The sequence below is a fragment of the Mytilus edulis genome, chromosome 12 (assembly GCF_963676685.1).
Source record: "Mytilus edulis chromosome 12, xbMytEdul2.2, whole genome shotgun sequence".
Classification (NCBI taxonomy): domain Eukaryota; kingdom Metazoa; phylum Mollusca; class Bivalvia; order Mytilida; family Mytilidae; genus Mytilus; species Mytilus edulis.
This window is the reverse complement of record NC_092355.1, coordinates 2,661,474-2,687,836: the sequence shown is the minus strand read 5'-3', so window position 1 is coordinate 2,687,836 and position 26,363 is coordinate 2,661,474. Positions and strand designations below refer to the sequence as shown.

Below are 26,363 nucleotides of genomic sequence, written 5' to 3'. Positions count from 1 at the left end.
ATTAATACAATATTTTATTTTGAGTGAAATAGAATTGGTTATGTAGAATGTTCTATGTATGACAAATTACACATAATTTGTCATACACATTTTGTATGATATTTTGTTATGAAGATTTCTTTTCTAGATAGTTCAAACCTAAGGACGCTTATTTTCAAAACTTGTTTGTATGTTATTGTCACTACATTTATAAAAACGTTTAGCTACCGCTTTACAAGCAGAACCTTACAAATATAGATTTATTTCGTCTTCAAGCCATTGTTCCACTACTAAATTGTCTATTATGTTTACCAGTACACTTGGTAAAATCAAAAACCTGATAATAAATTGTTCAAATAAGGCCTTCGAAAATAGTGGTTTTAATTACTTTTGGAGTGTCAAGAACTCGTTGGAAGTACTTGATAAATTGAATACTTATGTTGGTGATTTTGAATCTGTTCAAAGTTTGATTTTTCTACCCTATATACCACATTGCATCACATTCTCATTAAGAAAAAAATCACACACCTAATTGAATGGCTATTTTAAAAGTCAGAATGTGAATATATATGTTCAAACTCTTTTCGGTAATTTTTAGTAGCAATAAACAAAAGAACTATGTCGATTGGACATGCTTTGATACTATAGCTGCCCTTGAATTTTTACTAGATAACATTTGTGTTCGCGCTTTGGAGATTCCGTATATCGTCAGGTTATCGGAATTCCAATGGGGACTAACTGTGCACCACTTATTGATATTTTGGCGTTAATGTTGAATTACTTATAGGGTCTTTGCATCGAAACTAAACACCTTTATTTAAAAACCAGTGGTTGGCATGATACAGGTTACTTAACTCTCATATATGTTATGATGGTATGATACTGAACCCCTAAAGGGAAGGATTGTGCCTTATATTTTTATGATGAAGACAAAATCTTTCAATCAGTTTAATTGAGGTCTGGAGCTGGCATGTCAGTTAAATTCAGTAACTTTACAAAAATAAATCTGTTTTTGATAAAGTTCTTAAAAACGCTGGTAAAATTCTGATAAAAACAAAAAGATAATTATAAACATGACTCATAACATATCTGATTAAAACAAATAAATGTCCAAGTATGTACTAATGACTCTGTATATATTATATATATGTAAGAATATATTCTAAATCTTCTAAATATTTCTATCGTGGATCTGTAGTGTGACCTTCTGTGCAGGTGAAGTAAAAGTACGGTGAACTGTTTTAATCTCTGATACTCCAGGTGGCATTGAAATCTCAAAGTTTTGAATAATCTGTAAAAACAATAAGACAGACAATTATTTATCCAAGTATAATATACACGGAATATATTCCCCTGGAAACTTTCATCAGGTATAATATACACGGAATATATTCCCCTGGAAACTTTCATCAGGTATAATATACACGGAATATATTCCCCCTGGAAACTTTCATCAGGTATAATATACACGGAATATATTCCCCTGGAAACTTTCATCAGGTATAATATACACGGAATATGTTCCCCTGGAAACTTTCATTAGGTGTAATATACACGGAATATATTCCCCTGGAAACTTTCATCAGGTATAATATACACGGAATATATTCCCCTGGAAACTTTCATCAGGTATAATATACACGGAATATATTCCCCCGGAAACTTTCATCAAGTATAATATACACTAGTCTCGATCATCCAGCCGCTTTATTTTTCAAAGTAGAGCGTCTGGATGAGAAGTGATATAAAAATGGTAATTTATAACATTCGGAATAGTATCGGGTTTTTTAACTTGTTATTAGAGATAATGTCCAAGACGAATAACCAAGAAGTTGGTTATTGACTTCGGAAGAAATGACAATACGATAATATTATTTCAAACCCCGAGTGTACCGATTGTTGTTGAATGCTATTTATATATTTTTGTGACGACATACAATTCATGGAAAACACCATACAGCATGGCTCACATGGGCATGGACGCGAAGGAAAAACCAGCACATCCAACCTTGGTAAGATGTTATAACAACACACATTGTAACATAAATTGCAATTCAACCTGATACACCGAGTAGTTATATTCTTTCATGCATGTCCGTGCAACGAAAACGAGTGTATAATTATACAATAAATGTCAATTGTTATGGGACCACTCGAACAGTCGTATACGTTATAAATACATTTTGGGCTGATGTGTAGTATCGTTCACTTTATAAATACTTGATGGAAAACTGCTATGACGCCGAAATATCACATTCATCCAAGATAAGTTCGTTGTTTCTATGTAAAAAAGGGGATTTGCATCTTGATATGTGTAAAAAAAAAGGGGGGGGGAGATACATAATGATGTACACATTCAAAGAAAAACAAAGACTAAGTGTATCTAGAAGATACCAGTTTTTACATAGTACACTAAACGGTCAAAATGAATAAAACATTCGATTTTCTGAAAAACAAGACAATTAAACAATATATTCAGCATCAATGAAAAGAGGTGTCAATGAGGCAGCAACCAGTGAATGACATAAATTACGAAAAGTAGACATCATCATGATTAAGAGTTTATCATGTAGACTAAAACAAAAATTGAAGATAAAATTGCTAAAAGCTCAACATTACACAAATTAGGAGATGCGGTATGAATACCAATGAGAACTATCCATCAAAGTTCAAATGAATTGAATGTGAGAAATTATAAGCAACTGTATGGCCTTCAACAATGAGAAAAATCCATGCATGTTATGGATAAAGAATAAAAACAGGGAATGTGTCAAAGAGATACTGGGCAACCCAACCAAAGAGCAGTAAACAGCCCAATGTCACCAATGGGTCGGGTCTTCAACGCAGCGAGATAATCTTGCACCCTGAATCTGGATTCAGCTTTCCCCAGGACAATAATTTATACAATATATTTCTATGATGTTTTTTTAAACAATTTGTTTTTCATATATATGCTATGCTGGTGACTAAAATTGATATGATTTTAATATTTACTTTCTTTTGTAGACAAACCAATGATGATTTATGGACACAGATTTTATGTGTAAAATGTGAAAATTTTAAAAAATGTATATACTCAGAATTTTAATTGTCTCATGAACATAAACAAGATTCAAACTGAAAGATTTTTTTTAATTACTGAAGCATTAATCAGTATAAATAGATCACAGTACCAAAAATGTTGGGTATACTTTATTTTGACAGCCGCCACAAAACGAGAAAAAAAAACACAGACGTATACTGATTAAATGTAACAAATATCAAGAAACTCATTGTTGTCAGATATGTTAGGGAAATTAGATTTGCATTAACAAATTAATAAAAATCATATGAACAATTAAACAGTTAGTGTTTACGGTTGAATTGTATCTCATTTTCATGTCGGGCCCTTTTATAGTTGACTATATGGTAGGGAGTTTTCTTAATATTGAAGGTCATGCAGTGATCACATTTGCGTATATCCATGTTATTTGAACTCTGCTGGGTTGTTGCCTTGTGAGCAATCATACCAATTTCCTTATTTTTTTATATAAAAGGTTCACAGTTATTGTTCTTGTGAAGCTGTCCTTTATTGCATGCTTATACATGATGGAAATTAGAAGAGTTGGAGAAGTAGAATACACTTTTGATCATGAGTTATTATCTTTTTTTACAAGTTACTATGCAGTGTGGGATCAATCCCATTCCATCTTTTCCATGTGAATGATTCAAACATGCATTCAAAGAGTTTTAGGTTTCATGACTGACTGGTTAAGTTCTGTATTTCTCCATGGACACGGGCTACACTGGCAAAGTTGTTTTGTGTGAAGGTTGGTTCCTTAATATTTTCTTCCCAAAAGGCAGTTATTAGTGTAATAGCTAAGAAACATTCAGACTATTCTGTCGTTTGCAGTTTTAAGATCAGTTAATTTTGTAAATGGAAATTGAGTTGACTCATTGTGTGATCTCGCTGATATGCCAGTTATACTTGTTAAGGGAGTTTTCTACATATATGCAATCTTAGTATTTGTATGAGATGTTTTTCTTTACATAGACGTAGCTTGGTGTGTGCTTTTTTGTAAAGTAAGTGCGTCAGATATATATATAAAAAAAAGGAACTGAGAATAATGAGACAAAATAATAGATAAATGGATAAAAAAAAAATAAGAATAGAGACTAACGGTGACACAATATACGGATGGTTGGTTGCTTAACGTCCAGTGACAAATATTTCATGCATGTTTAGGACGATGTGATACAGTAAAAAGAACAGAATAGAAGCTGGAGAATGGTGGTATTTCATAGTATGAAGATAAGCGAGTGGACAGGTGTGCAATAATATAAGAATAGTTTGATCTTGTGGTAAATAATGGTAATGTTCAGGACGAAAAGAAATTAACAATAATTATAAAAAGTAGGTCCTAATTTATAGTTCGTTCGGGATACACTGAGGTTGGAGAAATTACGACTCACTAAAAAATAAGGGTATATTGTATTGAAGCAGAAATATAGATTTAAGTATAACGGTCTACCTATGACGAGTGCTATAGCCGGGCCGTAACTAGGCCTCAAAATAAAACGAGGCAGGCGTTTGGGTGTCGCCGTCTGCGGTACCCAGGTAATGGGGAAACCAGGGGTGACACAACCGGCCGAAAACTAGAAAAGTATAGTTAATGATCAATAAAAAATTAGATAAAAACATGACAAAAAAAAAGAGTAAAACTTATATAAAGTACTTTTAATAAACGAAAAAAATATCAAAAGTACGGCCAATTAAAGCTTAATTTTGACTAGATCTTTATTACATGTTTATAAATCATTCAGTTTCAGCTGTTCAGACAAGAACTCTGAGAACATGAATACGTGTGAAATGTTTTTTTAAGCAGTTCTATTTATTTGACTTCACGTTTGTATTAAAATTCCCCATCAGCAAGTTGGCCAACATAGATCAACATAGAGTGAGCTACAAGATATATTGGGGATAACTGAAGTGCTATTTATATTATGATCTATATTTAATCATTTGTTACGCCCCCTATAAATATTTTACCAGTCCGGTTAATCACCCCAGACGCTATATTTAAATATGCGTCTGGGTAATCGAGACTAAATATACACGGAATATATTCCCCTGGAAACTTTCATCAGGTATTAAGGTGGTATCTAACACTACAGGGAGATAACTCTGTAAAGTCAGCTAAACGTTTTAATTACGTTGTGTTGTAAAGGGAATAATAAGCTTCTCAAAGATCAAAATTGGTGTTTGTCAAACTGCTATATAACCAGTGTAATTTTTCTGACAAAACGGTTGGTTCAAAATCTTTGAAATTTTTATATTTTTATTAAAGGGTCAAAGTAAGTACTTTGTTAAAATCTTATCAAAATTAAAAGAGCCAAATTAATTTTAGTGAAAGTGTTAGGTACATGTACCACCTTAACAGGTGTTAAGGATGTTGCTACGTTTACTAAAGAAATCTATAATTTAGAATTGATGTTAGTCAGAAGAGCAATAGTTGAGGAATCAAACAACCGAAAAGAAATGATAGGTTAAGGAACTCAATTTTTTTGAGATATTCGATTGTTTTTACTTTATTTAGCATTGGCTTTATTTAGGTCTCAAATCGTAAGAAAAAATCCAGAATGTGTTTATATTTTGGTAATTACCTTTTTATGACCGTTTTAAGTTTTCTAAGAAAGTATAGTGAGCGATATGGAGGATAGATTTTATGCTGTATCAAAGGAAAACCGAGTGTAAATATTTAAAAGAAATACAAAAGATGACATGCCAGCTTAAAAGTCGTGAATAAACTCATAACGCCATGCCATAAAAGGAAAAGACAAACAGACACCCAACAGTTAACAAACACAAGAAAAAGAATCGATGATACCTTTTTGCTTGGTTAAGAATTATCTATACATGATATATGCAACTATATTTTCAGATGTTTGCATTCCTTTTTCAATTGAAATAGTATTCGAGCTTATTGTAATAAATTCTTCTACTCATTGTGACTGTGAGATGAAAAACTGCAAAAAAAAAGTGGCATTTTCTCATATGTTTTAGTAGATTAAGCAACATTTGTGTCATAATAAAATAATAAACAATATTCATTTTCTCATTGGTGAAACTACAGTGTAACCTGTGTAATTCGACACATGGGTACCAGAAAAAAATTGATTGAGCAGGGTGTCGGAATACTCAGGTTTTTTCTACAGGGACCACGAAAAAATGTCGGTTAAAGCAGGATGTTCGAAAAATCATGTGTCAGATAAGTGAGGTTGCCCTGTACCTTTGTTATTCCTATTTGCATCTCCATTTCAGCAAATCTTTGACCAATGCAACCCCTTGGTCCAAATCCAAATGGCTTAAAAGCGAAAGGGAACTCCTGGCCTTTAGTGATATCATCATTGACATTTCTTAGCCATCTCTCTGGGATATATTCTTTCGCCTTCGGAAAAAATCGTTCGTCCTTCACCATGGCTGCCATATCAGGACTTACCAAAGTCTGTAATGAAAATTAAGTTCAAATTCTTCTTTGGTAAATAAACATATTTTTCTTTCAGTAAAAGTTACATCGTAGCATTTCATATTTTATATCATAATTCACTTAATAATAGGTTAAACCCGATTTTAAAGATAGATTCACATCCTACTTGTATGACAGTTGTAAATGTTGTCTTTATATCTACAAACCAATTCGAGCAACGATAACAAACATAAGTGGTGACTTCCGGTTTAATTTTTGTTGTTTTGTAAATGTTTACTAATCAACCTTTGATCAAAACAACATTTTAATGTGAATCATTCTTCCTTTAAATGTTTACCTCGTTCGCAATATTTTTTTGGCAAAACATAAAACAATGACTGGGCACTTTATTTTCCTTTTGACTTTCACATGAATTCATCTTTTCATATGTATCCAGGAAGTCAACTTTTTATTCCACTTTTAATATTTATGTAACATTTTATTCATGTACAAATGGTTTTTTTATGGTAAGGGATAATACCAATTCAAGTTTTTGATAGCAAATGTTAAATATATAGTTGACAGATCAGATTTACTATAACTATATCTGATCCGTTAGTTCAATGTTCAATTAGAAACAAATATAGAAATTATGTTAAGGGCCTATTGCTTAGAAACGGTGAGATACTCGTTTCCTTATGTGTCGGTATGTCTTGAAGAAACCAATTGGTCTGACAAAAATGCACGCTCAAAAGTTACAAAAGGTTTTTCAAAATTGAGAATTATTGTGGAAGTCTAAGTTAGTAAACATTTTGCCAAAATTTGAGCACCATCTGTTTTTTATGAAATCATTGTATTTTTTTTCATTTAAAAAATTAAGTTATTCTACGAAAAAGAGAAAACATTCATGTAGCAATTTTGCTAACATAAACCATAATGCATAACATAACCTTAAGGTTGGTCACTTATGCAGGTTCTATGCATTTAAATTTGGCGTCCATATAAATAGTGCAAATTACACAAATCAGAAACGGAATTTAAGTTTCACTGTGATTTTAATTTTTTACAACAACTAATCATCCAATATCATTAAAATTTCTACAAATAATCTTCGGTATGTTCGGCCAATTTAATGATAATATTTGAGTCAATAATATGTGTAACCCCTCTCTACCGGTCCAGTTCCATAACACGGAGTCTCATACTCTGTGCAAGCATTCTGAATTTAAGTTGAGAAAATCTGTTTCATTCATCAACAATTGCCACATTGGTGGATCTCTGAGATTGAGATTTCTGCCAATAGCATCAAACACATGTTCGATTGGATTCATGTCTGGAGACATGGAAGGTCAAAAGACTGTGTCAATGGCCTTTTTCTTTTTATACTAGGTTACTTTCCTTGCCCTGTGTGGTCTAGCGATGTCACCTGTATATGGGGCTTGCCGCAAGTGGATGATTGTCAAATGAGGGACTATATTTTTCTAAGCACTCAATACCAGTATGGCTGTCCGTTCCTTAAACCCTGCAGAATATGCTTACCGAGCTTACAACGATATGAGAATCAATCCCAAACCGCCTGCCGGTTGGAAAAGAAAAAGACTCTCATGTGACCAATGTTATTTTTTTTGTCAGATTTTCATGTTCCAGCGTTGGTGGTCATTAGCCCTAGAAACTTGATTATACTGTGCCTGGTTGGAAGGACAGGTCTCTTGACAACACTACATGCTCATAGGTTGCCTCTATGAAATCGATGGACCAATGTTCGAAACTAACACGACCACCTGAATCGGGGCAGAAGTAAATGGGCTGGCTTTAGCACGAAGAATAAGTTATCTGTCATCACGACTGGTTGTTAAACGGGGTCTTCCGGACCTTGGTCTATCATTTACAGTGCTTGTGTGGGGTCTTTCGGACCTTGGTCTATCATTTACAGTTGTTGTGTCAACATGATTAACATTGAAATTGTTACCTATGCTTCTAGTACTCCTACCCGAACTTAACATGCCAATTGCTTGCCAAGGTTCAACCGCAGACATCTAACGCCTTCCTATATTACACAATGACAAGATGAAGGTCAAATTTTACCTGTACGCGTGACATTAGGAATATGATTTAAAGGTATCGAATAAAGGCAACAGTAGTATACCGATGTTCAAAACAGTGTATTTTTAAAAGTGCAGATGACATTTAATAGAAAGTTGCAAGACGGGTTTATCGGAGTACATTTTTTTTGTCGCAATGAATTTTCTTAGTGTATGTTAAATGCGATTCCTAGCACCACACATTAAATATTTCTTAGTCAATTGTTTAAAAAATATTGTAAGATATATTTTATGGTCCTTAAATTTTGGCGGACTGAATATAATGTAAAATGGTACGTGCAAAAAAATTACACTTTATAATTATGTGTTGAAATTTGTTGAAATTTCATTTCATTTCTTTTTTTTTTATCACACGATGTCAAATTGACAGATAGATGTCGAAAAAAAGTGACAAAAATGAAGCAGTTTTAAATTAATCTTATAAACTCTATATCAAAATATTAGATGCAGGTGATTGGCTTTTTGCAATATACTGTGGATTCACTTATTTTCGTTGGTACCAATGTTCGTGGATAAATGAAAACTTTCATTTTTGTGGACATTTATTTAATGTTGTGGTTATGACGAAGTTTGACTGTCCCTTTGGTATCTTTCGTCCATCTTGCATACAGGCCTATAAGAAATTAGTCATTCGTTGATCATTTAATTTCGTGGTTCACCTATACCCATGAAATCAACGAAAATTGATATGATACTATCCAACAAATAAAAATAAATTGGCACAATAGTACCCCATATGCATTGAAATTTTAAATGACGGGTAGATGGTAATGATAAAGATAAATCGTTTTGCGATGTAAATAGACATTCTATTGCATACTTTTAAAAACATCAGATCTAATTTTTCTGTAAAATAAAAAAATAATAACCTTTCTTGGTATAGTGTAACCACCAACAACTGTGTCCCATTCCATATACCTTGCAGGTCCTGTCATTATGGGAAACGTTAGCCTGCGCATACATATATTTTACAGTATATACAAACAATAATTATGATATAAATGTTATGAAAATTGTTCATACATCTGAAAATGTTTAAGTAAAAACGCTGTGATTCATTGTTGGTGTATTTATGTTTGATGTAATTCTTTGATGATTCATTGGCGTATGTTTAAGATTTGATTATAAAGATGGAAAGATAAAACGTCGCCAGTTAGCTTAATTTGCGACCATCAAGTTCCAAAGTGATGGCGTCGGTGCTTAAATAAAGGCAGCAGTAGTATACCGCTTTTCGAAATTCATACATCGATTGAGAGAAAACTAATCCGGGTTACAAACTAAAAATGAGGGAATTACATCCAATATAAGTGGAAAATAACAACCCAACAGCAACACTTAAATGCAACAAACACAGAAACGGAACTATACTATAACAATGGCCATTTTCCTGACTTGGTACATGACATTTAAAGAAATATGGTGGGTTGAACCTGGTTTTGTTGCTAGCCAAACCTCCCGCTTGCATTGCAATGTTAGATATAATATTAAAATGACAACATTACATGACAGGACTACAATACAAATAAATGGAAGATCATAAAGGACAGAGAAACACAGAAATAAACAATACAATTATCTCCAAAATGGTTCATTGTGTATCATAATATATTATATATGTTTATGTTCAGTATTTTCAGCATTTTCAGTCTTAAGGTCTTACATGAACATTAACTCTTTAATTCTTTGATGGTGGATTGATGTGTGGTGTGATCGTGCTTGATGTTAAAAATCAAACAAAAATACCCAATTTCAAGTAAAATAACTTAAGTAATTCATCAGCAGAATGAGTGAAAAACAACTGTCATATTCCTGACTTGGTAGAAGAATTTTTCAGAAGAACATGGTGGGTAGTACCTTGTTTAATAGTTACCTAAATCTCTAACCTGTATGACAGTCTTAAGTAGTAAATAGTTCCGTTATATTGGAAAATTTGGGTAATCAACCCAAACAGACATGATAGTTAAATGGGACAATGTTTCCGAAAGTTTACCTCCTTCAATGACTTTTAACTATTCCCTCTAGCCCTCCTTGATGTTGTAATGGTTAGGTGTGCTGTATTGTTTAAGGGTTTAAAAGGTACGTTGGAAGTCTACACAGATCAAGGACTTTATTAAACCATTACCTCTGTGATTCTTTGATGCACGCCTTTAGAAATGACATTTGAGCTAAATGTTCTTTGGTTAAATGTTTGCTATCTCCAACAACAGTCTGAATTTCCTGGTACAATTTCTGCTGCTTTTCTTGATGAAAGGCTAAATCACTCAGGGCAAATAACATACTGTTGGCAGTCTGAAAACAAAAACATTGTTTTCAAATTTATGAATGTAATTCTTATTTTCTTATACTGGGTCAGAGGAAATTTTCATTTCGTAGTATTGGGTCAAGACCTTTTCTGATGGTCTGGGTTTTTTTTCGAGTGTATCAACACTTTTATAGTCAGTGAATCGGTTTTAATTTTAGTTTCTTGTGTACAATTTGGAAATTAGTATGGCGTTTATTATCACTGAACTAGTATATATTTGTTTAGGGGCCAGCTGAAGGACGCCTCCGGGTGCGGGAATTTCTCGCTACATTGAAGACCTGTTGGTGACCTTCTGCTGTTGTTTTTTTTTCTATGGTCGGGTTGTTGTCTCTTTGGCACATTCCACATTTCCATTCTCAATTTTATTTAGACTATAATATTGCTGATAAACTTCTAGTTTCCTCGTGTATCATTACCTTAGGTGGTCAGTGATTAAGTAGCTACGTCACTCATAAAAAAAAAATTGAAAAACTTATGTAATAGGTGTTAGCAACTATGGTTGACCTAAGTAATCTTTTGCTGTGTGGACTGTTGACATAAAGCTGCTATCGCGGATCGTGAACTTTGATCTCTGATAAAAAGTCGTCTCATTTGCATCTCATTATTTCTAAATATAACAGACATTTGAAGAAAATTTAAAAACACTCAAGATTCCTATAAAGAAAGTACTAGAAGATATATTTTAATAAATTCATCATAGATACCAGGAGTAAAATTTTGTAGAGCGCAGCTTCGAAGTCACAGCAAGGAATTGAATTCTGCCGAGGAAGTAAGCCATCGGTAACCAGATGAAAAAAAACTTTCCAGTAAATTTATCCCATTCTATGTGTATAAATAAACTCATCATAGATACGTGTGTAGGTATTTTTTGGAGTCTATTTGAATGATTCGATAGTGCGTGTGTTAAAAACATAAACGGTACCATTTTTTCTTCTCCTAATGCGAAATTCGATAATTGTAATGGCCTGACCATTAAGTATAACCGACGATTGGGCTCAAGGAGAAAAGACTATCAGGTGCTGATACTTTAATTATGAACCAATCTGACATATGGTAAAAAGCTGAAAAACAAATAAAATACAACTTTACAATGTGTTCAATTAATGTTATTAAAACGAAATGTCAAAGGTAATAGATAGCACAGTCCGTTGAATCCGAGAAAATGTTGTACTTTCAAGAGCAGTTAAATTTCCAGTGTTTCACGGAGAGAATGTTCAAATATGTATAGAGTAATTTGAAGGCTTCAAAAACAATGTTGTAAAGTTAACTCACTCTGTGGTTAGCCACGAATTGTGTCCTAGATGACGTTTGTCCTTTGAAAAGTTCTCCAGAACTGGTATGACCTTGCAATGTTCGGTTTGAGATTTTTGTGAGCAGGGGAAAGGTAGCGATGATACGATGTTTTAATGTTCTTATGAGGTTAAAGATGAATAATTCTCCTAGACTGGAACACATAAATAGATTAAGAATTTAATCAAACGAACTATATAAATTACGGAACGGTGTAACAGAATACTCCCCGTCTGATGTCTATCTGATATCACTTTTCCATAAATTTTCCGAATATGTATACAAGATTTACACAAATGAATTAATCCCAATATAAATTGAATATATACAGGTGAAATGTCCACTATTTCGTGTGAGAAATATCAGATCTCAACGATTTTTCACTATAAAGGTTCCTAATAAGTACGTTCCACGTGATACTGGGTAGGCACAGTTGTTTGTCCTTTAGAAGAAGGGTGTCTCGGACGACATTGTTGTGTTCTGTAGAATGTTCTATTACTGCTGTATCGATAATGGGAACTGTTTTCTCCAACGTAGTTAGACGGCGATGACGATCGAAGATAGATCGAAGTATAACAAGAGTTAGTAGTTGGTTGTCTTCCGATTTGGCGATATGACACATCTTTGTGAGTATCAGACGAAATTAGGCGTTTCGTCATAACGTCCAATCCTGCAGATCTAGTCGCTCTATCTGTAGAGTGGCGTTCTCTATGTTTGATTTTGTCGTAGTAATGTCCAAGAAAAGCTGTTACTCTGTGACGATGTCCATATAAGACTACTGGTTCCTTTTCACTTATATTCAAGTCAGATTTGACAATACTGCTTCCTCCTCGTAGTAGACGTTGCTCATGCAATGGCAGATTGAGATTGGCAAGATGTCCTTCTTTCGGAATAGGTTTGTGAATGCTATTGATTTCCTCTCCATGAACTTTAGGTTCTGTTGATTTCGGATTGAAACTTTCTTTATCTATAGATTTTTCTATAGAAGTCACAGATTTTGCTTTTAGTGACGCGAGTGATGTCCCTTTAGATGAATTTGTGCGTTTACCAGGCTTGGTACTAGGTCCTGTACATTCAAGGGATTGCATTGAATGCGATTTAGCGACCTTGGCATTCGAATGAAAGTTTGTGTCGTTATACTGAACAACAATTGGATTCTTGTCCTTGACGGCTATTTCCGGTCTTGAGGCAAGACGTTGTTCTGATTCCGTGATTGAAACATTAGTTATCTTTGTGTTGACTTGAATAGGAGAAGTTTGCTTGTCAATGTATGTATTTCCAATTATGACCCAACCAAGTCTCAACTTTTGGGCAAATGGAGTTCGGGATGGTCCTAGGCGTTGTTCAGGGACGTGTTGTGCCTCTATAAGGTCCCTTCCAATAAGGAGAAGAATTTGACAACGTTCCTCTATTTGTGGAATGCTTCCTCTGAGTTCTTTCAGATGAGGATGATGCATTGCAACTTCAGGAGTAGGAATTTCGTCTCGATGATTGGGAATATTATTACATTCAATTAATGTAGGCAGATCAAATTGTACGTCACTATGTACAGATTTTATGACGAAATCTTTTCCTCTTTTCCCGGAAGTAGCTACTCTGCCGGAGCATGTCGTAAGAGAGTAGTTTTCAGGTTTCTCCCGAACGTTAAACAGACTGAAGAATTCAGGCGAGGCAAGAGACCGGTTGCTTTGGTCGTCAATAATGGCGTACATCCTGATAATTTTGTTTGTCTTGTCCTTGTGGTACACGTCCACAGGTAATATCTTGGCATAAGATTTCTCGCTCTTATGATCTTTGTAGATCTCTGTGCAGATCGAACTTACAGAGGTTAACTTTGTTTCAGCTGACTCTGTCTGCTCCCCGCCGTAGGCTTGTCTGGGTGAGCTAAACTGGGAACTTTCAGATTGTTGTGGTCTAGTGATGTGAAGTGCTGTGGTATGTCGTTCACTTCCACACTCGTTACAACTGATACTTGCGTTGCAGTCCCGACTTCTGTGTGTGGTTGACTCACAACACTTGTAGCACACATTGTTTTGTCTTAACAGTTCCTTGCGTTCTTCGATTGGTTTGGCTCGGAATGCTCGGCATTCATTCAAGGTATGCTTCGTCTTGTGTAGGATACACAGATTTTGTTGTTGACTGCTGTCTTCAGTTTGCTGTTCAACAGCCGTCTTATGGACGTTGACTTTAGAGTACGTCTGAGGTGTGAACCTTGGCGTAGAGTCTTTTGTATTTGGTGTTACTTTTGATCCAAAGATGAACCCAGGATCGTTCTTAATTTTGCTCATTTCCCTGATGAAGGCAGAGAATTCTGTGAATGGCGGAAAGGCAACTTCATATTTGGACTTGTATCTTGAAGCCCTTGTTATCCACTTTTCTTGGAGTCCGTATGGTAGTTTTTCCACAATAGGATTTATACCGGACGAAGAATCGAAATAAGCAAGCAAACATCCCAGCTTGGGATTTTCCTTGTGATATTCGATTTCTGATAGAATATCAGACAAGTCATAAAGACGTGCGTTATCTTTGTTCGTCAAGGTAGGAAAATTGACGAGTTTACTCGTGATAGAGGCTTCCAACATTTCTGGAGCACCATATCGCTCATCCAGTCTTTGCCATAACCTCTGTAAGCCTCTAGTAGGGTTGTTGGCATTTGATGCCCTAATACTCATGGCATGTTTACCAGACTCTGGCCCTAGCCACTTTATCAGTAGGTCTATTTGTTCCGAGTCAGAAACTTGTAATTCGTCTATGACGTTTTTGAAGCTAGATTTCCATGTATGGAAGGATTCTGCCTGGTCATTAAAATTTGTTAGCCTGGAGAATAATAGGTCTTTGCGTAAAAGAAATCTAGTTATCTCCGACGTGGGATTGATTTGTTGCTGGTATGCTACAGGGTTCTCTTCTATTACGCCTTGTTTTGGGTGTGAAACAGGGATCTCTTCTATGACGCCTTGATTTTGGTGTAAGACAGGGATCATTTCTGAAACGCCCTGTTTTCCTATGTTAGTTATTGTTCCCAGATCTGGGAATGCATTAACATCTGGTGACTTAGCACGTGTAGGCAAGACCTTAGGTGTTTGTGATGGCAAGTTCAGTGCCATAGATGGCACGAACGCTGGTGCTTCATGACTCAGCTCAATTTTAACAGGAATTTGTTTTTTCTTTTGAGGTCCTGTTACTTCCTTTACAGCAGTTGATACAGGAAGTTTATTGACGAAATCTTGCACACGCTGGAGCGGGTCTTCCTTTTCGTCAGGGAGATCGCTATACGCTTGGCTATCATCGTATTCCAGGATACGAGCCTCGGCTTCTGCGGCTGCAGCTTCTCTCTGTGCTTCAAGAAGATTAAATTTGGCTTTAAGCTCGGCCTTTTCCCGGCTTACTCGTGCGGCTTCTTGTTGCATTTGAGCCTTCCTGCGCATAGCCTCTTGTTCTAATTGCGTTTTTCTGTGAGCGGCCTCCTGTTCTAGCTGAACTGTTCTCTGTGCGGCCTCATGTTTACGTTGAGCGACTTCTTGCTCCATTTCAGCTTTTTTGCGTGCTGCTTCCTGTTCCATTTCAGCTTTTTTGCGTGCTGCTTCCTGTTCCATTTCATTTTGTCTGAACAGGGCTTGTTCTTCTAACATTGCTTCCTGTTGTAGGATAAGGGCATGTTTTTCGACAAATGCTATCTTAGACTTTGCAGCCTCTGCCTTGGCTCGCTTTCTCCGTGCCAGGCTTGACATGTCTGACACGTTAGAGCTACCGCTGTGCGAGGTTTTCTTACCCCTTGAGGTCTTTGTTTTAGTGGATTTGGCCTTTGTTAGAGCGAGGCGATGCTCGTGTAAAGAGTCCATGGCCAGTTCCACTTTGGACAGACGGAGATCCAATGTAAGGTTACATGCGTCTATGTCTTTTTGACTGTCCAACGTTCTGGTCCTTTTTAGAAAGTCCAGATATTCGTCTGTGAGCCTACGATAATTTGTACAGGCTTTTACAAGATTGTCCTGGGCTGTTAAGACTTGCTGAAGTTCATTGGGAGGTGTGGTGATTTCCAATAACTGGGTCGTTATATCTGACCAAAGGACCTCTAATTCCTCACAGAACTTGTTACGTTTTTCTGTGTAGGCTCCTTTACCTTTTTCGGTGAGATCCCGTACTCGCCTAGTCTCGGGATTTTCATCTAAATGTGTGGTCTTAGACGGATTTTGTAAGAGTTCTAGATCTGGGACATTTCCCTCTGGGGCATGTATCTCTTCTTGTTGTTCCACATGACTTGGATCCATGTTGACTCAACGTTGTTGGGTTGCTGCCGAGTACGCACAAGCTGTGTTGCGTAGTGTCAAGGTAACAGCTACGAACGATGCTCCGTTGTATTTCCTGTTCAGGAGATGGGTAGACAAGTTGTTGTCAATTTACTGTACGTCAAGGGATGACGCGTACATGCAGGGCTCAACAGGTAGGTTGTTATGTAGCTGTATAACTAACGTGGAGTGGCGTTATCTGTGAGACACAACAGGCAAGTCACAGACTTTTTACTGTAATGGCCTGACCATTAAGTATAACCGACGATTGGGCTCAAGGAGAAAAGACTATCAGGTGCTGATACTTTAATTATGAACCAATCTGACATATGGTAAAAAGCTGAAAAACAAATAAAATACAACTTTACAATGTGTTCAATTAATGTTATTAAAACGAAATGTCAAAGGTAATAGATAGCACAGTCCGTTGAATCCGAGAAAATGTTGTACTTTCAAGAGCAGTTAAATTTCCAGTGTTTCACGGAGAGAATGTTCAAATATGTATAGAGTAATTTGAAGGCTTCAAAAACAATGTTGTAAAGTTAACTCACTGTGGTTAGCCACGAATTGTGTCCTAGATGACGTTTGTCCTTTGAAAAGTTCTCCAGAACTGGTATGACCTTGCAATGTTCGGTTTGAGATTTTTGTGAGCAGGGGAAAGGTAGCGATGATACGATGTTTTAATGTTCTTATGAGGTTAAAGATGAATAATTCTCCTAGACTGGAACACATAAATAGATTAAGAATTTAATCAAACGAACTATATAAATTACGGAACGGTGTAACAGAATAATAATCAATACTTGTTTTTAATGAATATATTCTTATGTAAGATGTTTTCGTTGAATTAAGTTCAATATTTCCACATGCAAAACTTTAAAATAAAGGGGCTTAAATACTTACAGAGTCTATCCCTGCATTGATTAACGTTGTCACTATACTAGTAATTTTCCCAAGTGTCATTCTAGAGTCTGCCAACAATGAGTACATAAAGTTGGGATCTTTTTGTAAGTAATCATCTAACTGATTTTCTTTTTTCAGCTCATTCAAGACATCAAGCTGTGCTTTCAACTCTTTTTCTACAATACTGAATAAGATCAATATAAGTATTGTATATATCGTCGAACACTTTGCATACAATTAAGTTAGTTTGAAATAAGTGTAGCTGTAATTATTTCAGAATAATCAAATTGATTATATAATGACAACTTAAAATCATATAAATGATAATTTCATATTTCCAATTATAAATTTAACTGAGGATTGATTTGCATGGTTAGTGATACATAACAGGAAAATCTCATACCAGGTTCGACCCACCATTTTTTCCTTAAATTGATGCATAACAGGCAGGTTCGACCCACCATTTTTTCTTTAAATGTCCTGTACCAAGTCAGAAATATTGTAGTTGTTACGTTTCTTACAGTTGATGTTCAAATCTCATTGTGATCAACAAACCAACTTCAGAGGGGGAGGACAGGGGTAAGGGAGACAGGGAGAAAGGGGGTAGGAGAAAGGAGAAAGGGTGTGGGAGAAAGGAGAAAGGGGGTAGGAGAAAGGAGAGGAAGGCTGGGAGAAAGGAGAAAAAGTTGGAGAAAGGAGAAAAAATAAAATATCTCTCCTTTTAAATTTTTTTCTAATATTTCAAGAAAAAATATCTCAAAAGGAGATGTTTTATTCTAATGGGAGAAAGGAGAACGGGGGTGGGAGAAAGGAGAAGAGGGGCGGGAGAAGGGAGAAGGGTACCCCCCTGTCCTCCCCCTCACTTCAACTTGTCTTTTATCGAAGATTCCTTATTTAATTAAACATAAAAACAATACCCAACTTCGAGGAAATTCAAACAGAAATTCCCTAATCAGATAGCAAAATAAAAAGCTGAAACAATCTAACGAATGGATAACAACTGTCATATTCCTGACTTTGTACAGGCCTTTTCTGATGTAGAAAACCTAGTTTTATAACTTGCTAAACCCCTCACATGTAAGACAGTCAAATAAAATTCCATTAAATTGACAAAGGTTTGGTACCATTACAACGTTTAATCCCGATGCAATTGATTGCACCTGTCCTAGTTTAGTTTAGTAGTTGTCGTGTGTTGATGTGGTAGATACCGTATAGTGAGTTATTTTTGTGGGTGTAAAATTTCGTGATTTCCTTAAATAAGTGTTTCTCGCTTTCCGTTTTTATATATATCAGACCGTTGATTTTTCCGTTTGAATGGTTTTACGCTAGTAATTTTTGGGGCTCTTCATAGATTGTTATTCAGTGTGAGCCAATGCTCCGTGATGAAGACCGTACCTTGACCTCTCATGGTTTACTTTTATAAATGGATGGAGAGATATCTCATTAGCACTCTTACCACATCTATCTTAAAACAATATGAAAACATTTACTTTTATGTTTATCAGAAGTATCATTACAATTAACTGTACTAGTAGCTTCTGACCTATGATCAATGTTTAATAAACATCGAAAATGTGTACTTACTTTTGGATACGTAGTCTAACCATTTCGGCTTGCTTGTACAACGGTGTTTTAAAATATTTAAAGGTCTTAAAGGGCATTATCATAGATTTTTGAAGCAATGTGAAAACCTCCGAAACACATTTGACTATCTCGGCTGGTTCTTCACTAGCGATGCTTCCTAGTCTTCTGTTAAAGCACAACATTGCAACACCTGGAATAAATGTATATGCATCTAAAATTGGAACAATACAATTATAATGCCGTATGTGTACACGTTAAAACTAAACTTCCTAACCCCTCATGCAAAATTGGCCTAGGTGGCCTAGTGGTATAAGTAGTACTACTATACTCATAAGCCAGTCAACACTGAGGTTGTGAGTTCGAACCCTGCTCGTTTTCTTCGGGAAAGGTAACCCAAGCGTCCTCCACCAATAAAAACGAAATAGCCCAAAATCGGAGCTAAAAAGTTGCGTTAAGACACAAAAATTAAAATTCCACCAAATTGACCTTACATGAATTTGGCTATTTGTGTATGTCCCTTTTTGATTTCAAATGTTTGGGTCGGGTGCTCCTTATGAGGTAAATTCGGTCAGAGACATATATCTGACTCGATGGATTGAAGGTTTTGCCATCTTTCTTATTATTCATTTGTTCGTTTATTTTATGATTGATCTTTTATTAGATCGTTCTTAGAACGTCGGTGATTAATTTAGACATATTGTGTATCTCTAAAAGTATTCCATGCAGTTACTCGTATATATATATGTTTAAAACTAAAACATCATTAATCTATATTTAATTTAGTATTTTTCAATTATTTAAACTGTAAGGAAGGATTATTTCCGCTGATTTATTTTCAAAAATTTTTAACTGAAGAAGAAATCTAGGTTTTACTCGTCCTCCGTCAAACGTTTGGGAAATTATAGAAAGGAACAAAAAAATGCGAAAATAGAATATTGCAAACAGATTTGGTTCTTGAAATTTTGAAATATAAACTCCGGGAAAATTAATATTTGAGTAACACAAATATAAAGAAAGAAAATATTTTGTTTTTCTTTATTTTATTTGAATTTTACATTTGTTAGAGATATATGAAGTACCGGTACCTTATCCCGGCCTCGTTTCAGTGATAAATAATCTTACTTACTCTCAGTAGTATAGTTACTTAATGTCATCTGTAAATCATCAATCGTTTTCTTTCGTTTGAGTATATCAATAAAATCATCAGTAACCTGTTCTATCAAGGGGCCGTAACTCGCAACCACTGCTGGACGTAGCATCTTTTCTTGAGCTGGTTTTCGAAGCTCCTTCCACTCCTTACCTTCCCTATTATTCGTATATAGAAAAAAAACATCTCACGGAGTATATATCTCACAATTGATACGATATTCCGGGGTTTGTATATCCTCTTATGATTTCTTTGATAGAGGGTTGCTCCTCACAAGGAAGCTATTAAACCAAGAGTTCCAAATGATGAAGTTAAAATCATCCTTTTATGGACTCCATCACGAGTTGGTTGACCGTTATGGAAAAATCGTTTCACAGATGATATCGGATATGTTCCTAACGTCGTAACTACAATCCCCTACTTCCCTTTTCATGAATATGACCTACCGAATTAGACTATTTACCGGGTTTTTAATAACACAAGAAAACAAAGGGTGCAACATTTGGAGCAGGATCTGCCTACCCTTCCGGAGCACATGAGACTGATCATCCCCAGTTTTGTTGGGGTTCGTGTTGATTAGTCTTTAGTTTTCTAAGCTGTGTTGTGTGTACATTATTTGTCTGTTTGTCTCTTTCAATTTTAGCCATGGCTTTGTCAGTTTGTTTTTTATCTATGAGTTTGACTGTCCCTCTGGTATTTTTCGCCCCTCTTTTATTGGCTTCTTATAATTTTTATCCCATCATAACTCTATTCATATAAAGAAGAAAACTTGAGGTATAAATTATGAACCTAAAGGTGTTAAGTTCTAATAATAAAATGAGAAACTAAATGTATACACATCAATAAACGAAGAATAATATGAATCAAATTTAAAACGCAACTTGTCGCCAATTTATGTTTGCAAGAGCAACACACAACGGATAACACCAACAGAGGCAAGGCATTACCCCCGAACCACCAAATCAACTGTATTGGGAATTAGTGTTCATCTTTTTTCAATTATAATTGTGGTTTCATGCGACCGTTAAAGCTGAACTGATACGGCCCCCAGTGTAATAACTGCAAATGATACGTTCTAAATAATTAAGTGGCCTTGGTGGCCGAGTGGTCTTAGAAGTTAATCATTAATGATTGCATTAAATGTCAATTTCACACTGGTTTTACACTAGTAATTGTTGGTGCCATATAAGATTGCTGTTCGGTGTGAACCAAGGCTCCGTGTTGAAGACCGTATTTTGACCTATAATGGTTTACTTTTACGATCGAATTGTGACTAGGACATATAGAGAGTTGTCTCATTGACACTCATACCACATCTTGTCATATCTATAAGAGAACAACAAATTTACATGTTCCATGAAGTGCTTTTTTCTATATATATATGCAATAAAATGTTGGCAACACCTCGATATCAAGTATCCACGAAAATGCAATGTTTCCTCCAACAAAAATTTATACCATCGAAAATAAATTCATCCAGACCACAGTAGCTTAAACTTACATTAATGTTAAACTCTTCGGTAGTCCCGTTCTTTTCGTTAATACTTCAAGTAGATCCAGTTGGTAAGCAAAAAATTCTTTGTACGGGAGCTGTAGTACTGTTTTTGTGTAGTCCGGATCAAATATATACACAACATAGTTTCTGCCGATACGCATCTTTACTATGTCACCATATTGATCCCTCATATTAGTCAGAATTTCTGGTAGGTCATTTAATTCGTAGTTTGCTGTTTTAAATATGTAGGTCATTTAGTTCATAGTTTGCTGTTATAAAGGAGGGGGAGGACAGGATGGTACCCTTCTCCCTTCTCCCACCCCTCTTCTCCTTTCTCCTACCCCCGTTCTCCTTTCTCCCATTAGAATAAAACATCTCCTTTTGAGATATTTTTTCTTGAAATATTAGAAATTTTTTTAAAATGAGAGATATTTTATTTTTTCTCCTTTCTCCCAGCCTTCCTCTCCTTTCTCCTTTCTCCCACCCCCTTTCTCCTTTCTCCCACCCCCTTTCTCCTTTCTCCTACCCCCTTTCTCCCTGTCTCCCTTACCCCTGTCCTCCCCCTCATAAAGACGGCATATACATGTACTAGTAGTTCAAATATAATGCTCAACCAATTTTTTAATATGACGAAACTATAAATAATTTCCTTACAAGTTGCAGGTTTAGCGAGGTATATAACTTGGACTTAAAATTAACCATTTTTTTGTTTTAATTTACCTTGGTGGAATTCAGTATTTTTTTTATATTGATAATTTTTTGCAATCTGTTGATTCGAGCTGTTTAACCTTGAAATAGACAAATGGAAGTGTGGGGAACATAAACCAAATAGAGATCACATCAAATCCGACAAAATTAAAACTTATCATACCATATAATAATGTGTTACTTACCAAGACTTTTATATATATACGGTTAAAGTAAAATACGAAATATATTAAATAAATGGGGAATGTTTCCATGGGCTACAGATAATGACTATTATTCATGCTTCTCATACATCTTTATCTTTAGAAAAATTAACATCTGTCTAACCTGTGGTTATTAAACATACCGCATTATTGAGATCGCACGAATTTCAGAAAGCAAAATTTCGAACAAATATTTTTTTTCTTTGTAAAACAGTTCTTTCAATCCTTGGCCACACCTAAATCAGTTACAAAATGTTGCATCTCAATACTGCCGAGACTAAGGAATAAAAAACTGAATTAACCCTTTAGAATACTGCAAACACGAAAACGTGAACGTGCAGCAACCAAACAATTTAACGTCAGAAATGTGTCCTACTGTCCTTTCGACAATGATACCGGAAGAAGGAATTTGTTGAAGACCATCAATGAAATAATCAACATGTAGTGACAATGCAAAGTCAATAGAGTTTGATTACGCAACTTCATTTGCGAGACAGATCTACGGCCGCAACGTCAAATACTTATTAAATTGCTGAATGCCATTTTACACATATGTATGCCATAAATGTTTCCCATTAACTGAACTGCCGAGGAATCGACTGCAGAAAAACATTTAAAGCCTTAAAGTTCCAACCGCATAATTGAAAAAAAACATTGTATTGGGTGGAACAACGGTAAAAACAGAAGGTGAAAAACAGAACCCAAAACGTGCCGAACAGAATTGGTTGACCTTTCTGATAATCATTTTGGCGTTTGTTACAGACAGTCGTTGCTTTTGACGGTTACACAATCATTGGTAAGGGTAAAACCAGGGTTTCAGTGTAGACCACAATATTTGAACGTTGAAAATGACGTAATCAATTCAAGTTTCGATCTGGCATTTTTTTTACAATGAAATAATGAAAGAACTGTCTGTTCATAAATTTGTTTACCAAAAAAAAGATTATTTGAAAATGGGAATTACAAAGAATAATCTAGTGTTGCGTTTCTAAAGTCGGTCAGTATATATTATAATAGTTTTGAACAAATAAAGGGACATAAATGCAAAACGGTAATAGTGACGCTACCCAAAGTACTTAGTCTAAGTTGTGTGGTTATAATAATTGTGTATAAGTTTCATAGCATAAACGTAAGTAAGAGAAACGAAAACTAAAAATTCAGAATGTTTTACGTTTATAAAATGGCATAACTGTAAATAAGTAAAGTGACATCATTAAAAATTTTAACTTGATCTGTATTTTGTAGTAATAAGCATCGTGAATAAGTTGCATAGCATTTGGTTGAGGCAATTTAAAGTAAGAGAACGGAAACCAACTTTGGAACTGACGGATGACGGACGTAAACATGGTAAACGGACAGAGATAAAACTTAATGCCCCTTCCACTACGGTGGGGACATAAACATATTAGATATATACAAAACGCAAATTGCAGATGTTATTAACATATAGCAGAAACTAAACTTAATAAACATGATATACTCAGTTAAAAATAAATGATGAGAAATTTGAAAACCGTTTCAAGTTTGAAAAATTAACCCATGTTGTCTTGTTTTAATCATTGTCTTTGCAGATAATGAGTTGTTTATGTAAAATGACATAATTCTGACTTACTGAACGGTTTAAAATGTAGGGCTGTTCCAAAATATGGAATATTGTACATTCCTTTTGGACCTGGAATTTCACTGAACGATTTTGCCCCATCTGCTACAGCTTCTGTTTCCTTGACAACAGTTGACGAGTATAACTTCGGATAGTTAATTGCAAGCCTTCTCACATGTCTGCCTATTCTGGCTGACATGATTCTCATCTTTTAATATTTTCTGCACACAAAATATCTATAAAAGGAAAAGATCGTAAACAACTGAGGTATAAAGATAGATAAACAAAGGTTCAAACAATATGTCAAAAATAAAGGATTTCAGTTAAGAACATGTGCCGATTTCTGATTCGGTGAACGAGTTGTGTGTTCCTGTGAAGGAAATTAAGATTTATTTGAAAAAATATCGATATTTTCTTAATACTCATATGGTCTGACCTGTTGAAAATGAAACAAGTAAAATACAGTCGGACCATACGCATATGATTGCACCATATATACGGTTTACATACGCATGGTCATGTCATTACGCGTATTGTCAAACTACTGTTATGATCTGATACAGATGTCACATAGATATAGGAAGATGTCGATTGAGTGCTAATGAGACAACTCTCCATCCAAACAACAATCTATAAAAGTAAACAATTATAGGTCAATGTACGGCCTTCAACACGAAACCTTGGCTCACACCGGACAAAAAGTTATAAACTGATGATTGAGTATTACGTTAGGAGTTTGTTGACAGATTTGAAGTTTAAAATATTCGAAATATGTGTATCAGCAGTGTAGAACTTTATTTCTACCAAACCACTCATCTCTATGATTGTACAGTGCTTTATATGCGTGATTTGATCAGTGCATGCCTGTGTATAGTGATTTGACATTATAGTTTTAAGAATATGTATTTATAAATCTTATAAGTTTATTTTGTCGTCATAAATAAATGATATTTGTTATACCTGTAAGTTCATTGTTTGTCATATTGGAGAGTCTTTAGAATGGATGAGGGGGCCAGACAAGTTTATAATTGTTGGGTTTTTTTTTTGGTTTTTTTTTTTAAATAAATGTGTTTATTGAAATCTGTCTTATCATGCTTATAGAATGCTTTATTGTATTGTGTATACGTAAACTAACATGTTAAACCCCGCCACATTATTTATGTATGTGTCTGTCCCAAGTCAGGAACCTGTAATTCAGTGGTTGTCGTTTGTTTATGTGTTACATATTTGTTTTTCGTTCATTTTTTTATAAAAATAAGGCCGTTAGCTTTCTCGTTTGAATTGTTTTACAGTGTCTTATCGGGGCCTTTTATAGCTCACCATATATATGCGGTATGGGCTTTGCTCATTGTTGAAGGCCGTACGGTGACCTATAGTAGTTAATGTCTGTGTCATTTTGGTCTTTTGTGGATAGTTGTCTCATTGGCAATCATACCACATCTTCTTTTTTGTATTTAGTTGTATTGTTTGTTTGTATTGCTTGACCATTATGACGATTATTGAGGAAGATTACAACAACATTTATAATATTCAAGTTTAGTTTTATTCAATAAGAAAAATTATGCTTGTTCCTAGCCGTTGGTGAATTAAAGAATAAAAGGTGCATTTGCACACGCATTGGCGGATCCAGGGGGAGGGGGGTTCCGGGGGTTGAACCCCCCCCTTTTTTGGCCGATCAATGCATTTGAATGGGGACATATAGTTGGGACGCCCCCTTTGTCCTGGGTTGGGAACCCCCATTTTTAAAATGGATGGATCCGCCCCTGACACGTTACTTGTATACATGATTTATCATATGTATATTACATGTAATATATTGATCATTTAAATTTAGCGAATAGTTTCATGAGTATAACCCGTTCTATTTACGATCATTTATTTACTTGATGTTGTTATTTGTTGACGCATGAAATAAGATAACAACATAATACCCTACCTGGTTCAATGTGTCTTGGTCACATTGCAGGCTGCAATATATGACATATATATTGTGTCTTCAAAAGTCAGTATTAAATTGCAACTACATCCGGTACATTTAGTATGTAAAATTCTATAAATAGCTATATGTTTACATGATATATATAAGTTCGTTCTTATCAACAACTCTGTGTAGGTAATCACTGTGATACATGATAAACGTGCAGTGGCAAATATTACATGCATAAACTTGATAATGCGATATGAATATTAACAGGCTAGATAGATTTATAATGTACAAATATAGTATGTTATACATACTCGTTAAATGTCGCGTGCTTAGTAGAGGTGGCATTTTACAATTCCCAAATCTTTGATTTGACTTGGTCGGGCGGGTACCA

At 35.1% G+C, this 26,363-nt stretch overlaps 2 protein-coding genes across 2 annotated transcripts; both read right to left on the bottom strand.

Moving 5' to 3' along the window:
• On the bottom strand, nucleotides 1-26,103 carry LOC139499442 (probable cytochrome P450 CYP44). The gene is made up of 10 exons (XM_071288121.1): nucleotides 25,982-26,103; nucleotides 24,058-24,281; nucleotides 21,541-21,766; nucleotides 20,019-20,197; nucleotides 18,893-19,082; nucleotides 17,309-17,492; nucleotides 10,650-10,816; nucleotides 9,397-9,478; nucleotides 6,249-6,464; nucleotides 1-1,270 (listed from the first exon to the last, which is right to left on the bottom strand). The coding sequence occupies exons 2-10, from the start codon at nucleotides 24,251-24,253 to the stop codon at nucleotides 1,151-1,153; spliced, it is 1,560 nt and encodes a 519-aa protein (XP_071144222.1). The 5' UTR covers nucleotides 24,254-24,281; nucleotides 25,982-26,103; the 3' UTR covers nucleotides 1-1,150.
• LOC139499441 (uncharacterized) lies at nucleotides 11,693-17,154 on the bottom strand. Its single transcript, XM_071288120.1, has 2 exons — nucleotides 12,102-17,154; nucleotides 11,693-11,890 (listed from the first exon to the last, which is right to left on the bottom strand). Exon 1 carries the CDS (start codon nucleotides 16,385-16,387, stop codon nucleotides 12,515-12,517), a length of 3,873 nt encoding a protein of 1,290 aa, XP_071144221.1. The 5' UTR covers nucleotides 16,388-17,154; the 3' UTR covers nucleotides 11,693-11,890; nucleotides 12,102-12,514.
• Nucleotides 26,104-26,363: the final 260 nt, after the last annotated feature.

What these genes read in the sequence shown, in the direction of transcription:
- LOC139499442 (XM_071288121.1), bottom strand. Translation starts at nt 24,253, where the DNA reads ATGAGAATCATGTCAGCCAGAATAGGCAGACATGTGAGAAGGCTTGCA. An exon ending in AAGTAACTATACTACTGAGA is followed by an intron (nt 19,083 to 20,018) that starts GTAAGTAAGATT and finishes CATTTATTCCAG; the next exon opens with GTGTTGCAATGTTGTGCTTT. An exon ending in TGCATCAAAGAATCACAGAG is followed by an intron (nt 9,479 to 10,649) that starts GTAATGGTTTAA and finishes ATGTATGCGCAG; the next exon opens with GCTAACGTTTCCCATAATGA.
- LOC139499441 (XM_071288120.1), bottom strand. Translation starts at nt 16,387, where the DNA reads ATGGATCCAAGTCATGTGGAACAACAAGAAGAGATACATGCCCCAGAG.